The sequence below is a fragment of the Pteropus medius genome, unplaced genomic scaffold (genome assembly GCF_902729225.1).
Source record: "Pteropus medius unplaced genomic scaffold, Ma_sr-lr_union100, whole genome shotgun sequence".
Classification (NCBI taxonomy): Eukaryota; Metazoa; Chordata; class Mammalia; order Chiroptera; family Pteropodidae; genus Pteropus; species Pteropus medius.
In genome coordinates, this window is record NW_024349519.1 from 1,396,488 (window position 1) to 1,413,499 (window position 17,012).

The 17,012-nt window shown below is 45.9% G+C and overlaps 1 protein-coding gene across 1 annotated transcript; it reads left to right on the forward strand.

Moving 5' to 3' along the window:
- The first annotated feature begins 278 nt into the window (after window positions 1-278).
- ARF3 (ARF GTPase 3) lies at window positions 279-16,807 on the forward strand. Its single transcript, XM_039882157.1, has 5 exons — window positions 279-494; window positions 11,810-12,050; window positions 12,872-12,982; window positions 13,212-13,336; window positions 13,903-16,807. The coding sequence occupies exons 2-5, from the start codon at window positions 11,903-11,905 to the stop codon at window positions 14,062-14,064; spliced, it is 546 nt and encodes a 181-aa protein (XP_039738091.1). The 5' UTR covers window positions 279-494; window positions 11,810-11,902; the 3' UTR covers window positions 14,065-16,807.
- Window positions 16,808-17,012: the final 205 nt, after the last annotated feature.

Genomic DNA, 17,012 nt, shown 5'->3' on the forward strand with positions numbered 1-17,012 from the left:
GCCCAACCGCAGTCTCCAGTGTCGCCAGCACGCGACCCCAGTCCTTAAATTTCAGGTATGGCCCTAGGGCTTATGTTGTCACCTTAGCCTCCACTGCTTCATCCTCATTCCCGAGCTCCCACCTCCAAAGCCCGCTGCCTCCAACCCCCATTTCGGCCCCCACGGGGGCTTCGGCTCTAACACCCAGCGGCCTCTGCTGCAGCCGCTGCCATAGTGATAGATCTCGCGAGAACTGCCGCTCGCTGCCGCGCAGCTCTCGCGCGATCGGGGAGGTGGGAAGTATCCCAGTCTGGGGGTGGGGGTGCGCGGCACAGCTCTTGTCGCCGTCGCGGCTTCCGGTGCTAGGTAGAAGGAAGGAAGGAGGGAGTCAGGGAGCGGGGCCAGGGGAAGAGCCGCGCCGAAATCGGCTGGGGGAGCCGGAGGGAGTGGAGCGAGAGCCAAGCGGAACCTGCGGAGGCGGCGGCCGCAGCGGCGGAGCTTGGAAGCAGGAACAGGTGAGGGGTTGGGGAGGGAAGGCGGGTCCTGATAGAGGAGAGGCTTGGGGTGGGGGCTGAGGACATAAAACATAACCCCCCCATGCCTGGTGCCAGGCATGGGGCGGTGTGGTCCTTCCCACCCGAGAGCTGGGAGAGGGGGCGCCGGGCCAGCCTCAAGCCTACCCCCGCATTTGAAGGACGCGGAGCTAGAGTGGGGGTGGGGTTGGGGTGGGGGCACACACGAATTTGTGCTCCACCTCGCACAAGTGGGCGACCTGGGCTGCAGTTAGGTTCCCCTCGCCTGCATTAGGTGGGCTTACGAGGGTTAGAGGGTTGAGGGGGAGGAAAGCAGTCCAAGGAGAGGTGATGCGGGGGCGGTGATGACTGTTTTGTATCCTTTTCCTGTTGAAGGGTAAGGAATGCTGCTTTTTCCTACCCCATCTTCCCCTCAACCTTAGTAATAGGAGACTACAGAGAAACCTTGCTGTGGTGACCCCCTCCCCCTATTGTGGGGCAGGGGTACGTAGGGGGTTTAGGGAGTAGCCGGCACGGCAGGCTAGTGGGGCACCCCAGGGGCACTATTCTGGTGAGGTTGCGCTTTCGGGTCTTGGGAACCGCACGTTGGGAAGAGGGTAGCAGGTGGGGAGCGGGAGGAGAGGAGGCAGAAGGGGGAGGGGGATCTGATCTTGCTTGGAGAAGAGAGGTGCTGCCTTCCTCCCCCAGGCGAAGCGGGGGCGGCCTCAGGAGGAGGGAGCATCTTGTCGCTGCCTCTGAGTTTGTGTCTTCCAATCCGCTTTTTTTCTTTAGGAAGTACCAGGATTCCCGGAACAGAAAACGAAGCCATTGCTTACACCAATATTTGAGGAAAGGAGGGGGAGGTGGAGTTCCCTGTTTAAACGGGCCACTTGATTAGAAAAGTGGTAGCTCCTGTTTTGGGGGCGTTCCCTTCTTTCTGGGTTGAATTACTGCCAGTCTCCCTCTGGCCTGGCCAGGAAGAGTGTGGTATGTGGTCAGGAGTGAGAAGAAAGAGTGAAGTCATCTGGGTGAGGGAGAAGTGTAACTTAAAACCTGTCTCTGCTGCTGTTGGATTGGGTCACCCCGGTATATGGCATGAAAGTTTTATTGGTAGGAGATCTGCTGCAGGAGTCTGATTGCTTGGGTCAGTGCAACAGGACAGAATCTAGTCTCTGCATACTGTCCCTAATTTGCTGCCATTTTGTCTTGAGCTTGCTGTTGGGGTGTCTCCATTTGCTATGACTAGAGTGGAACAGTGGTCATGGCACATTAGACCTGAGTTTGAATAACATGTCTGTAAAAGCTCATTCTAAGAAAGAAACCGATCCATTGAATTCACCTTTTTGCAGAATGAATCATTGACCTTGGATTCAGGGGAGAAGGGACCTCATATATTACACATTCATGCGCCTCCTGCTCCCAGTGTAGAATTATTACTTTGTGTAGTCAGAATTTTTATGTACATGTCTTGCTTTCCTAAAGAGGCTAAACTTCTTGAGTGCAGGAATTAGAGCTCATCTTGCATCTCTCAGAATGTGTATGCACATAGTAGGCACTCATGATGAATACAGGATGTGAATGGATAGAACTCAAAGCTTCCTTACTGCAGTTTAAAGAGAGAGAAAGAGATGGCTTGGTGGTCAGGAAGAGTGCCTGGAGATAACTGAGCGAGGGTACAAAGCACCTTAGCCTTTATATTTAAGAAGTCTTGGGTCTCTCCACTTTCCTAAGAGGCACAAAATAGGCATGGATAATGGAAACTAAGGCCACAAAATAAAAATATTACTAGAACACATAGAGTCATTATTTATTTGAAATTCCAGATCTCTTGATTCCCCATTGTGGGCAAAGGGGTCTCTCCATGAGCTGTAAGTCCAAAGTGTTGTGTGCAAATTGGGATCCTAAAGATCATGGAGGAGGGAGCCAGTGTATGTATGTGGTGCCTGGCACAGAATTGATGCCAATGAATGGTAGCTGCTATTACTAAACTGAATGCAAGTATAAAAGAAGGCAGACAGCAGGCTGGAGAGAGTGGAAGTGAAGTCTTAAGTGCACAAAGGGTCATATTGTGTGTTTTCATCTCTGCTACTCTCTTCCACTGGAGTCATAATAAGGGGAAATGGACTCAAAGGACAGTGGGCAGGATTTGTTGGTTAGAAGGAGGAACTTCTTTAAAACCAGGTTTGTTCAAGCTGAGTAAATAACCGAGGGAAATTATGGAATCTGCTTCCCTGTATACCTTTAGAAATGGATGCTGAGGGTCCTGAGATTCAAACCATGTAACTGGCTTTCATCGTCATTTTTGTTGCAGGTGAATTTAGAAGCAAATTGGTATGGTGTGGACTTGGAATTGGACAAAACTGGGTTCAAATCTCGCCTCTGCTATTACTAGTATGATTTGGGTGAAATTACTTGTATTCTCTTAGCTTCATTTTCCTCATCTGTAAAGAGTACAATAATGATAATACCTACTTTATAGTATTGGCATGAGGATTAAATGAGATAATACACACAAAGCACTTAGTATTGCACAAAGCACATAGTAAGCCCCAAGTAAATGTTAGCTGCTCTTAATAGCACTCGTTACAATAGTAATAATAATATGAGCACTCACTCAGGACTACCTTAAAGGTTTACAAAAAACAAAAACAAAAAAACTGAAAAACAACCTGCCGCCTGAGTTGCCTGTGTTAGAGGGACGATTGTTACCATGACTTTCTGTGCTGGTCGTAGGCTTGTGAGCAGTGAAATCTTTTTTCAGCATCAGCCTCACAGAGGCAGCTCCTGCTGCCTGAGTGGGAGGTGAAGCCGAAGCAAGGCAGGGGCCCTGAACCATCAGCTTGAATGTAGGGTGAGAATGTGGGGGCTCATACTGTTCATGTTTTAAAAAGTCAGCATGACTCTGAGATAATGGTTAACTCTTCTTTAAAGGTGCACCCTGATTGACCTAGGTCAGGATATAGATTCCTGGCTTCTATTATTTTAGGTCCCCATGAGCATTTCCGTATCTTCTCTTTCCTTTATTTAGTCATATCTCCTTTAAAAGTTCACCTCCGAGTATATTGCAAAATGTATTATATTAAGGTCCAGAGTTGTGATATCTGTGTAATTCTACCTTTCCAACATCTGTCACAATATTGGTGGATTGCTGATAAATTTTTTTTGATACTGAAAAGACATGGGGAGCATTTGGAAAGAGTTCCACAAACGTGTGAAGGTTCTGTATTGTAGTCTGGGAAAGAACTGATGTAGGGATTCCATAAATGAGTTAGATCTTTGTCATGGACTTTTGCAAAGGATCTGCTGCACTGCATGGACCAGAAAGGAAATGGTTGAGATTTCAGGGATCCATCATTATCACCATATTCCTGAAGAAAGGTGAGATGATTGGATGTGGCAGATCTCACAATACCTTTTAGCTCTCTCATCATTGGTGAGAGCCTAGCATAACCCTTCTTTTATGAGCATATACACAGAATGTCCAGCATGAATGTTTAAACTTCAACATGATTTAGGATGCAGGAGAACATTAGCTCTCTGTTGCAGTGGTTTTTGCACCCCCCACCCCAAAGCAATTGAACCTTACCTTATATAAAATCCTGTTTGAAGTCTAGTGTATAAAATGGGTAAAAGTGGAGCTACTCTGTGTTAAGAGAGTTGTGGTGGAGAGTTGGTGAGCATAATTAGAACCTCTCATGGTTTATCCTTTCCCCAAAGCAGCCTCTGAATCCTGTTCAAGGAACCGTAGGGCTCTAAGAATGTAGAAACCACTTCTCTACTTTGTCAGATTTGGGAAAAGAATTGGGGATTACCTAAAGAATAATGTCTTCCTCAACTTCACAAATGTTTTGCCACCATCAGTAGTGTGTTTCTCCATAAGCATGTCAAATCTAGCTACAGGTTATAGTGTTGGAAGTTGGGGACATGAAACGTGAGTAAGGCACGGTCCCTGCTGGCAAGAGGTTCATAGACTAGTGAAGTACTTCCCAAACTTTTTCCCATCTTGACATACACAGAAAATGGTAGTAGTGAGACAGACATGGCCGCTTGTAATATGAGATGGCTAGCCCAAGGCCTCTAGCCATTGTAAGCCCTGTTTAGCCATATAGTACTGATGGGATCATTATCTCCAGCTGTCTTGTAATGCATTAAAGGAATATTATTTGGAAAGTTCCAGCTCTGGAGAGTGAAGGAGGCAAATATGAATAAAACATACTCTGATAATTCCTAGAGAAGTGTGTTTGAGGTGATAAGGGATCACAGATGACTTTTACTCTCCATGGTAGGCAGTTCTGTCTTCTATACTGTTAAGGTGCTCTATAATGGTTGGTCTCGTCCAAACCCTAGCTTCCTGTTTCATCTGTTTGCTGGCAGCTCCATCTTGATCTGCACAGTCAAATTGGGGGCAAAGGTTTATTAGGGCTTTAGGCCAACTACTCATGGAATTTCAGTAATTAGGAAAGTATAGTGTTCTTAGTGTTCAAGGCTATAGATGTGGGGATTAGAGCAGCCATTGAATAATAGGAGATGAAGCAATTGTAAACTGATCAGATTCTAAGAATATGGCATACTGAAAGCTTTGGTTCGAGGGCAGTGCCACAGAATGTTACAGAGAAACAAATGAGTCTAGTTTTTATCTGGTCTCTGTTTTATCTGGCTAGGCCATGTATTCTGAAACAGACCTGATGCTCTCTTCTGACTCACTTGCTGAGGGTTGGCCATGGAAAAAGCCAGACCCTTCCCAGTGTCTGGATCTCTGTTGGACATGGTGATTTAGGATTCTTCTTTGCTTGTTGTGTGGCCTTCTTCAGGTTATCCTGTACTGGAGTCATATTGGACTAGAGGAGAAACTGGCATGATTCTGGCTTGAGCCTAAACACTGCTAATTGAATTAAATGGAGCCTAATTTTAGTTACGTATGTTTTAATTTATAACAAGGTCATATGTTTTATGTATGTTTTAATTTATAACAAGGTCATCCTTGATTGCCTAGTAGCGAAATTCAATCTTTCAGGCTTTATATTAATTTGGCCTTTCTACAGCCTTTGGCCTGCCTTCCTTTTTTTTTTTTTTTTTTTTTTTTTTAATGTTCTTTCCTTATTGGTGTCTATGATGTATTACTCTCTATATTTCCTTTCTACCCTTCAAGTTGCTTCTTATTCTCTTTCCTGGCCTCATTTTTTTGCCCACTGCTTTATATGTTGATGTTCCTCAGGTTTCTGCCTTTGGACTTTTCTCCTGTCTCACTGTACACACTCTCCCTATATATATATCAGGATGTATCAGTTGGCAAAAGATAGAAAAAAGTATCTGTGGCTCAAAAAATAAGGAGATTTATTATAGCATATAGCAAGAGGTCTAGGTGGAGAGGACACAAAAGGACACACTATGTGGTTCCACTTATGAGGTTCCTAGAATAGTCAAATTTATAGAGACAGAAAGTAGAATGGAGGTTGCCAGGGGGAGGGGAGATGGGAGTTTCAGTTTGAGAAGATGAAGAAATTCTGGAGATGGATGGTGGTGATGGTTGCACAACAATGTGAATGTACTTAATGCCACTAAACTTTTCATTTAAAAATGGTTAAAATGGTAAATTTTGATATGTATATTTTTACCATGCACACACACAAAATTATCTAGGGGTAGAACACTTTTTTGGTTGATTTTTTGTTTTTAATCTGCCACCTTGACACTTATTCATGACCCACGTTTTCTTCATTTTTCTGCTCTGACATCGTAGAGTTCTTCTGTCTCTCTGTTCATGGTCTTAAGATTACTCCAGCATCTCATCTTCCTACATCAACATCTAAAGGCTGAACAAGAGAACATTGCCATATGTCCTTTTTTAAGATTGAGGAAAACTTTCCCAGATGCTCCCAACAGACTTTCTTTATACCTTATTGGCTAGAATTAGGACATGACCATTGGTGACTCATTCACTGGCAGGGGAAATGGAATGCCCACATCCTTTAGGCTGATCAGTTTTCATACCCTGGGGCTGGGGAAGGGTATATCATACCCTGCTGTCCTAACATCTGAAAAATTAGGGGTTCTGTTAGAAGACAGAAGGGAAAGAATGGCTGTTGAGTAGGCAGTCAGTAACTACAGCCACCTTGGATTATCTTGGTTCCTCCATTTACTATCAGTGCAGATGATTCCCAAATACCCAGCCCAGACTTACCTGCTGTGCTTCATGATGTAGCACCTCAGAATCAACATTTAATCTAAAAACAGACATCTTCACTCTCAGATCTGTTCCTCTTTTTATTTTCTGTCTAAAGAAATGCCACTGAATCATCCAGGCCTGAGACCTGAGAATCTTGACTCTTCTATTCCTTCCTACATTTAATCAGTCGTTAAATCCTGTGGCTTCTACTATTTTGATGTTTCCAATCTGTCCTGTTCTTGCCGCCTTTGGTTAAGAATTTCTGATTGCACATATGTATTACTGTACCTCCTTAGTGTTCTCTCTGCCTCTACTCTTTCCTGTTTTAATTTATTCCCTAAACTGCTACCAGAATGATGTTTCTAAAGCACATATCTGATCATGTTTCTCAGTATGGCCTTTAAGGCCCTTCATGATGTAGCCCTTGCTTATCTCTCCAGGCTCATCAGTTCTTTTTTTACTCACCATGAAGCATCCAAGTAAACTACTTCCCAGTCGCACCTGGCTTTGGCTAATAAGAAGTGCTATCTCTAACTCAAGTCTTTATGTCTTTGTAAACACTGTTCCTTCTGCCCCATTCCTCTTCTTTATTGTCTGATTACTTCCTACTTTTCCTTCAGGAGTCAGCTCAGGTGTGACCTGAGAATCATGTCTGAGAATTGTCTTTTACCTCTCAGTCTTGATTAACTGCTCCAGGTTTCTGTTCCCATAATAGTATGTGCTTACCCCACTCTTACCCTCACACTATTTTGCGGTCCTCTGTTTACTAGTCTTTTTTTTCCCCATTGACTGAGTTTCATGAAGGCAGAAATTGTCTTCCTTTATATATCCCTAGTTTAGAATATTCAATAAATGTTTAACAAATGGATGGAAGCTGACATCAGAAGCTATTCTTTGGCTTTGGGAAATCTTTGAGTCCAATAGAAATCATTGAGATACTAATCTAAGAGTCTTGTGTGCTGATTATAGTGTTCTTGAGATAAAAACTTAGAAAGTTTATAGAGGTCACAAGCCATCTGCGTTAAGGAAACTAAATACAGGCAGGCCCTGCTTTTGTTTACTTAAATTTTATTGGTTTGCTCTATTGGCCGTGCTAAAAATAGCATCTCTATTAGTGATATTTCAATTTGAAAATTATCTGGGAGCAAAGCTGCTTTTTGATGCATCCTGCCTGGCAGCAGAGGGTTTGGGAGACTCTGGTATTTCTTTCCCTGGACCCATGCAGCCTGGAGAAGAGGAGGTGGTACCAGATCAGGAGTCTCAGAGGTGTCTCAAGACACATGCCTGAGCCAGTCACTGGAGTCAGGCAGGGGGAGCGTGCATGGCAAGTTGAGCTGTGACTCTCAAAATTACCTAGAGAGTGAGGCAGGCATGTTCCTGCAACACACATAAGCCAAGATGGCTGAGCAGCCAGTTACAGCAACAGCTTGCCTCTCCTGGGTGAGGGGATTGGGGACAATGAGTGGTCCTCAGTGAGGACATTCTCAGATGAGGCTTAAATCAGCCAATGTACTTGATTAAACTCATGCAATGTCCCACACAGATTGTACTGGAACACATTTTTAGAGCAATTATTATTTTTACCACTGATAATAAAGTTTATGACTGTAAAATAGAACGTTGAGATATTCTCTTAGTTAAGAGATATTAGTGTATTCCATTTTTCATCTTGAGCCACTCACCCTCAGTTTTAACTGCTGATTCCTGGTTTCCACCTCCCCACGGAACCCTGGCATTTGGCCCCATCCACACAGGAGTGCCATCTGTGGTAAAAGAGTAACCATAGGCTATACAATATATAAGGAAACAATCCGAGGTCTGTTTGTTTTTTTGCCATCCTGCTTCCCAGAGCTTTTTATAGGAATGCTTTATGGTTGAAGTGAGAATCGGCTATATAGCCAAAGATGTGTGTTCATGCCACAAAGCTGAAAGTTACTACCATCTTGGTGGTAGGGGCAGCATGCTCTCTGGTAACAGGCAGGGACAGAGAAAGCCAAGACAAAGCCACTACCACTTTTGGAATGTTCATCTGAATGAAGCTGCTGACGATATTAAAGAAGAGTCATAGTGTCCATTGATTTCAAGGTCCTGGGCTGTCCCAAGAGATACATCGTAGCTAGTTATCTATCAGCTTCATTGGGTATTAAATGGCAAGAGAAAATTCCACCAATTTTCGATTTCTAGTCCTTTTCCCAAACTAGTCCCAGAGTCAGATATGTGTGGAAAATGGCCAAGAATTGACAGGATAGATAAGCAACCATCTGTGTATTATATAGATACCAAGTACTGCTAAGACAGAAGAAATGATATAAGGACATCCTCAGATGGGGCTTAAATCTGCCAGTGTGCTTGATTGAACTCCTCCAGTGGGCTTGGCATTGGGAGTAAGGACGGGTACAAAATAAATAAAAGGCATAGCCTTGCCCATGGAGAATACATAGTTAATTGGGGAGATAGTCAATGTACAGACTTAGAAGGGAAAAGCTCCACAAGGTGATATGTATCACATGAGTCGTTCAGATAATTCAGGGGCCTTGATGTGGCTTGCCAGGAAATAGAAATAAGTTTAACACTGTGATCAGCTTTTGAACCAAGACTTCAGTATGATAGCTTAGCCCAGAAGCAAACCAGGACAGTGTATGCATGTTCTGGGTCAAGGGGTATTTTTCAGTCACTGCTGTATTCATGGTTGGTAATAATTTAATCAGCAATAGTTCCCATCATGAATGACAGCAAGATAAATGTATCGTATAAATTTAATTCATGATCTGGGCCAAAGCCTTATTACCTAACTTTTATAGCAGAGTGTCATTCGGAGCTGAAGGAAAGGCTACCTGAGCAGGAGACAGAATGAAAACTAGGAAGACATGGGGAAGGTTTAAATTTCTGGAGGTGATGGTAGCAGAACCAGCAGTCTGACTACCACAGATTGCCAAGGTTGGTGGGATCTGACCTTGTTAGCTGGCCAGGCGTCCCCACCTGCCTCAGGGATCCTCAAGAATCTTTCTGCCTCGGTGGGTTGAGGCAGGATAGGCAAGGAGAATGGCTATTGAGTGACTCGGCTGAAATTGGGCCCTGAGGTTGAGCCAGGTCCTCCCCCCTGAGGTGCGAGCCCTAGGTCAGGGGCAGGGCTCATCTGGGGAACCTACCGGGAGCACCACGCCTGGTTCATTAGTGGATGTCTGGGGAGGCCTTTGAAGATGAAACATTCCATAAGCACTCATTGTTTCTGTTTTTTGGAGAAACTAGTACTTTGGTCTCCAGGGGCTGTTGATCTGGCCTCTTTGTACTAGTCTGGAATTTGCTGCAAACTGAGGAGATTAGGAAAAAACAAACAAACAAACCTGAAATAGTTTTTGAAAAAACAACTAAATTCCCACCAAACCCCCATGCTTTAGTTTGCAAATAGGATTCCTCCCCATCTACTTTTCACATTCTTGGGTTTGTGTGCACTCTGTCTTGACCTGTTCCTTTGCCTGCTGGGTTTGGGGTGTGTGTATCTCTGGTTCCCAGACTCTACAAAGAATGCCAGCAGCTGGCATATAGTGATTGCTGAATAAGCTGCCCGCTGACGCATGTCTCCTGCAGGCATGGAGAACTGGCTGGCATGGTAGATTTTGAACCCCCATTTCATTGCTGTTTTAAAGATGCATTTCTTTGACTGTCCTGTGCCATAGGGAAGGGAGGGAAGAAGAGCAGGAATGAATGACTCTATGATCTTGTCTATTGGGGCTATTAGTTGGGGTGGGCATTTTGTACCTTATAATGGTTCTTCTGCTCCTTTCATTTTTTTCAGCAGGTGTTTATTAAGGGCCTACTATGTACCAGGCATAAGTGGCTCATGTGAGTGAGCTGCTAGTGAGGTCAGTAGAGACCCTGGGAGTTAGTTCATTTGTTCAGCTGCTATGTGCCAGGCACTACTCAGCACAGCAGTGAACAAAATGGGTAAGACACTGACACAGTAGGAGGACAAAAACAATGCAGCAAGAAACAAATGTGTCACATGGTGATAAATGCTATGAAGAAAAGTAGGATAAATGGAGTAGAGAGGTGTGTGTGTGTGTGTGTGGTATAGGTGGTTCTGGAAAGCCTCTTCGATAAGGTGACATTCAAACACATGTGCAGGAAGTGCGGGAGTACTCCACGAAGGTTCTCTGGGAGAGAAAGCATTCCAGGCAGAGCAAATAGCAAGTACAAATGCTAAGAGGCAGGAAAGTATTTGGGGAATTGAAGTGGAGTAAGCAAAGGAGAGATCTGATGAGAGAAGCAGGGGGAATGCAAATTGTGCAGGACCTTGAAGACCATGATATAGCTTTGGGTTTTACTGAAAGGGAGACATGAAGCCAAGAGAGGGTTTTGAACAGGGGAGCAACATAACTTGGTTTTGGTTTTAAAATCAGTCTGGCTGCTGTGCGGCGAATAGACTGAAGGGATTAGGGAAGAAGCAGGGAAAGAAAGCCTCATTGCAGTTCACCATGTGGAGCAGCTGTTCTTGGATGGATCATGGCAAAACTAGGATTTACCTGGCTGAGGAATGAGGGGTAGCCTCCCAACTTTCAGTGCACTGTTGTATGAACAGGGCACAACTTCAGCAACCATCATTTCACAGAGTGGAGAGGATCAACCTCTTTTATGCATGTTGCTTTCTTATTTTTTCCTCATTAATTTTGGCATGTAGAAGGAAGGTGTTGCAAAAATATAGGAAGAGAAGAAGCAGTCTCTTGATTAGAGCAGTGAGCTTAAACCTTGGGAACCTGGCAAGCCTGAACCTTGTCAGGAGTCACAAAGAGCCACTCCTCATTCTACTCCCTCCTTTCCTGCCCTTTTTAGGGTAATGTTGGGGGAAGGAGGAGTAGTAATGATCTTGCAACACCTTGAGGTAGTATAGTTTGTTGGAATGAAAAGAACTTTAGAAATCATCTAGTTCAACAGCCCTCCATTTGCAGGTGCAGATATGGACAGGTGAAGTAACTCTTCTGAAGTCACACAGGTAGATCCCTGGCAGAGCAGGGATCCTGAGTGTTTACTGCTTTGTCTCCGCTCCCAAAGGCTCAGGATATGTCTGAGTGGGCCTCATTCTTCATAGTAAAGCCCATTTACATCAAATCCTGACAAGAAGATGGTAGTAATGAGTTTACATTTCTTTGCCTAGGACCAAGTCCTCCATACCAGGGACCAGGCCAAAACCAGATTGCCACTGCCCCCACTTGGGCCCAACTGTCCTCAGAAAACAGCTGCTGTGATCATGGGTAATATCTTTGGAAACCTTCTCAAGAGCCTGATTGGGAAGAAGGAGATGCGCATCCTGATGGTGGGTCTGGATGCTGCAGGAAAGACTACCATCCTATATAAGCTGAAACTGGGGGAGATCGTCACCACCATCCCCACCATTGGTAAGGACACAGCTTGGATGTAGGCTTTCATGCCAACAGCTGAGCCAGGCGGGGGGCCTATTCCTAGATCCTCTACCTGGCTACCAGGCAAGTCCATGCAATTTGTGGGATTCAGGGAAAGATGGTTATTTAGCTTACTAGCAGGTGTCGGGGCTGCCGTTTGCCCACCTACCCTCGCCTTCTCTGATGCGGAAACTTCTACAGCCTGGCACTCAACAGTTGCCCTCAGGTACTGAGTTGGTTTGTTCTCTGTGTTGTTTGGAAAGCAGGTGAAGGGCTTTGATGTTCTTGCCAGAGGCCCTGAATTGTTTCAGTTTAGATCCTCGGTGGCCCTGATCATGGTTAAGACCTGCCTGTGGGAGGGAGAACATTTGCTTTGTAAATAGGACTCCAGATCATCACCCATTGGTGGTTCTGCATTTGGGGCTCCATACTTTAGCTTACTTTTTCACTCTCCCTTGAAGGCCCTAGTTCTTAGCTGAGACTCTGGTGGCCACATTCTGTGATACAGGAGTGGAACTGAGTCATTTATTTTTGGAGGGAGAGCCAGAGACAGAAAATGACTTGGGAAGGTTGGCTCACGTTACTCAGGTGATTTTGAATCTCCTGATTGGCCCTCCTCATTCTCTTCCACTTCTCTTAGTTTTTCTTTTTGGCCTTTAGGCAGTGAGGTCAGGGAATGCCAGATCTGGGGAAGCCTTAGCTTACTTTCCTTTGCTGGGATCATGGCCAAGGGTAGGGGAAACAAATGAACCCAGTGGGGCATCGTTTATAGGCCTGATATTTGAAGCCAAGTGGCCATTGCCTGTTTTTTTCCAAAGGGTTCAATGTGGAGACAGTGGAGTACAAGAACATCAGTTTCACAGTTTGGGATGTGGGTGGCCAGGACAAGATTCGGCCTCTCTGGAGACACTACTTCCAGAACACCCAAGGTATGGCATATGAATTGCCCAGAGACTGGCACGGTCGGTTGGGTGTGAACAGAGTATGGCTGTCATTGTTGGTTATGGGCAGCCAACCCTGCCCTGCTGCAGCTCCTAGGGGTGGGAGAAGAGGAGCAAAGGGAGCAAATATTTGGAGGGTATAAGAAGGGTGTTGTCTTTTGGTGGGGGAGGGGAATTCATCTGTGACCTTTGTGCAGCCCATGCTCTGCCTCCCTAGGGTTGATATTTGTGGTGGACAGCAATGATCGGGAACGAGTAAATGAAGCCCGGGAGGAGCTGATGAGGATGCTGGCAGAGGATGAGCTCCGGGATGCTGTGCTCCTTGTCTTTGCAAACAAACAGGTGAGACTTCTCCCCATCCCTAAATTTGAGAGAGAGAAAAACTGGCTGTAGAGATCAGGGGCCTTGGAGCTCATTGTATGGAGCTCATTGAATGGGAAGCCTTATGCTCTCAATTTTGGAAGTGTGGGAAATAGGAGATTTATTGGCATCGTTATGCTCCTCTTCTTATCCTCCACCCCAGCTTCAATTATCAGTATTCTGTTCTCAGAGATTGGTGTGGTAGATATATCACTTCACATCTCTCTTTCATCTTGCCTATTGTCTTCTTCAATGGAACTGCCTTCATTCCTAACGTCAGACAGACCTGATTCTTTTCCCAATCTGAATCACTTCTCTACCAATTCCATATTTGGTTTCCACCAACCCAATGGATTGACCGCTAGTGCCTTGAATCGGGGATACTGGGATGATTAAATCCAAAGTGGCTCTTTAGGATTTTGTTCTGGGTCCTTACAGTGGAGGAAGAGGAGAGGGGGTACTGGTATACATCTTGTTGGTAGGTGGGTGCTCTAGAAGCCTTTGAAAGATCCTGAGTCTCCTTTTTGTGTGTTTCCCTTGCACTCCAGGATTTGCCTAATGCTATGAATGCTGCTGAGATCACAGACAAGTTGGGCCTGCATTCCCTGCGTCATCGCAACTGGTACATTCAGGCCACCTGTGCCACCAGCGGGGATGGGCTATATGAAGGCCTGGACTGGCTGGCCAATCAGCTCAAAAACAAGAAGTGAGAGCCAGGCAGCCCTGTCCAGCCGCCCCAGCCACCCTTGACATACCTACTGTCTCCCTGTCCCAACCCTACCACTTCCTTCCCATTGCCAGTGTGGCCAGGACCCTGGGTATCATGTCCGCATGCCCAACAAGAGCCTTGCCTCTCCTGCCTCCCCTCCTTTTTCCTGTCTGTGACCAGTCCCCAGTTGCTGTCTTGATGATGAATCATTCCAATTTATCAGATTTAAAACAAAAACAAGGTTGTTATGGTTTCATGGGTTGCCCCCCTTATACTCCGAGGTTCGAGAGGTGGGGCGGGGTAGTCTCTCTGCTTCATTTGGCTCTGATTGCTGTGGTCTTGGCATCTGAGTCCCTTCTTCCTACAGGCCCCTCTCCTATTGTCTTCCTTTCCTTTGCCACCCTCTCCCTGTTCTACATGGAAATTGCACGGGCCTCTGTGTGTGCGTGCATGTGTGCGCGTGTATATACATGTACAGAAAAATATATATGTGAGGGCCAGGGAGAAGGGTGGAGGGGGTGGAATGCAGCTCAGGGCTTGGAGCCAGGACACTGCCCACTCTAGCTTATCATCCGCCCCTCCCATGTTGATGAGATAAAGGGAAGAAGGTGGAAGGAAGGCTGCTCCAGTCTTGCTACTGGTTCTTTTCCTCTCTGCAGGTAAGTTTTCCTGGATGATAGGACAGATGATGGATTTTACACTACCATCTTCCTTGTATCCTTCTCTTCACCCTGCTTAGGGCAGGGAGGCGGCATTTATTTCTAGATTCCCAAGGAGATGCTATTCTGCTCTGCCTTGTTAGTGGGAAGGAGAGAGGAACCCATTCACTCTTATCAGTTCAGAATGTTGAACTGATTCTCCCCCCATTCATCTTTAGATCTGTTCCTCAGGAGCTTGAGGAAGTGGTGGAGATAGCAAGACTGTGGTGTATGTTTGGGACCCAGAGTACTGGGGGGAGGGCCTCAGGTTTTCCATCTTCATCTTCTTTTGTTTTCAGGAGAAGGGGAGGCATGGATCAGTCCTATTCTTGCCTTCTCTTCCCCTCTGTCCCCCCAATCTTCTGATCTTGGGGGCTGGGTGGTTCATCTGTCCTTCGTCAGAAGTTTCCTCACCCTAGTAGTCCTGCTAGCTTGTCCAAAGCAGGCTTGGTGGTTGAGTGGGGAGTGGAACAGTGGGGGTGACATAGCAGACCTCAATATCAATTCCTCTGTTCTCCAGTATTCTTCTAGAAAGTCCAGGATGTGCTGAAGGATGGCGATTTTCTGTTTCCAGTTCCTCAGACCATCCTGCCATCCCTCCCACCTCCATCCCAACAGCTTTCCCCTGCCCTCTTCACCCACTCATAAATGGATCTGGGGGTTGGAGTGGAGGAAATAGAACTCTGAAGTGGTTATTGGTGCTGGTGGGATGCAGTGGTCTTCAGGGTCCTCCCCCTGTTACGTGGTTGTTTAAAAGCTGCTGCTACTGCGTCCCTCTGTCTACAGGGGGCGCTTGTCCCTGAGGTCCTGACTCCTGCTGTTTCTGTGAAGCTGTGGCTATTCTGTGGGCTCCTGTGTGTGCTGGCTGCGCCCTGAGCTCCAAGATGGCCGCCCATACCTTTCTGCTAAGGTCAGGACCCAGGGCCACCCCCCACCTCCCACAGCATGGCTGAGGGACCCCTTCGCAGAAGAGCTGTCCCAATCCCCACTCCGTGGGGCCAGGCTTCCTGCCACTTTTGTCTACAACAGGCAGATCAATACCCCTTACCCCACCCTAGATTGAACTGTGAAAGAGAGGTTCTCGGGGTGTCTCCCTCAGTGCCAGTTCCTTAGTGATGTTTTACTTACCCAAGTTTCAGTGGGTATGTGCAGGTTTTTTGCTCTCTAGGCCTTTGTGTGTATGTGTGTGTGTGTGTATATGGTGGGGTGAGGGGAGTTGCTGGAGCTTCTGTTTCATTTTAACATGTATTCACTCCCAATTCCACAAATGTGTCCCTCCACACTTTTTTTTTTTTTTTTTTGCCTCTGTCTCTATTCCTCAGATTTTTTTGCTCATGCTGCCTCTCTCCTTCATCTCTTTCCTTTGCCTTCTAATTCAGTCAGTGCTGTTGCCTGTTTGTCTCCCCTTTTCTTGTTTCTTTCCTACTTAGGATTCCCCACTCTATATATCCTTGTGGTCGGTGAGGACTTTGCCTCTTTTCCTGCCTCATCCCCTCTCTGACCCTCCCTAGTTAGATATCAGTCCCAAATAGGTTTTCCTTCATGCCCACCCCCACCTCATTTTCGAGGCCTCCAGGGACCACTGGGGCTAAAGGTCTTAGGAAGCTGCCTTGGAGTTTGCCTTGGTGCTGCTCAAGATCTGTCCAGCAGGGGGCAGTAAGTGATCTTGGTAGTATCCCTGACTGCTAGGCCCTTGGTGGGGGTGGCCCTTTCTACATTCCCATTCACCTAAAAGTTCTTTTGGGATCGGGAGTTTAATTCCATTTCTGCCCACTCCCTCCCTCAGTCTCCTCTGGTAGGTCTAATTTTATGCTTTCCTTTGTTCCAGCCTTTCTTCTCCCTGGAGATTCCCCCACTTCCCCGCCCCCTAAAGTTTGTGGTGTTAATAGTGGTAACTGCAGTTCTGAACTGATTTTTTTCTCTTCTTTTTTTCTCCTCTGGAATGTAGATTGTATTTGTTTAATAACTCACCTTCTCTCTCCTTGCTCAAAATGTGGGATACGCGATGACTGTGACCCTGGTTGGAAATTAAACTTGTTTTATGCAGCTTTGGAGCAGACTTCCATCCTTGATGTGCAGCAGCCATGGGACAGTGGTTTAATGGTGAGGGTAGTTCTGTCTCTGGTTCCTTTCTCCAGTTGTTCCTTCTCTCAACAGATGGGTAAAGGGCACTTGACTGGGGGAGATTGAGGTTATGGAGGAACTTAGGCTCATCCCTACACTGGTTGCTTCTTCCCATCATACCCTAGAG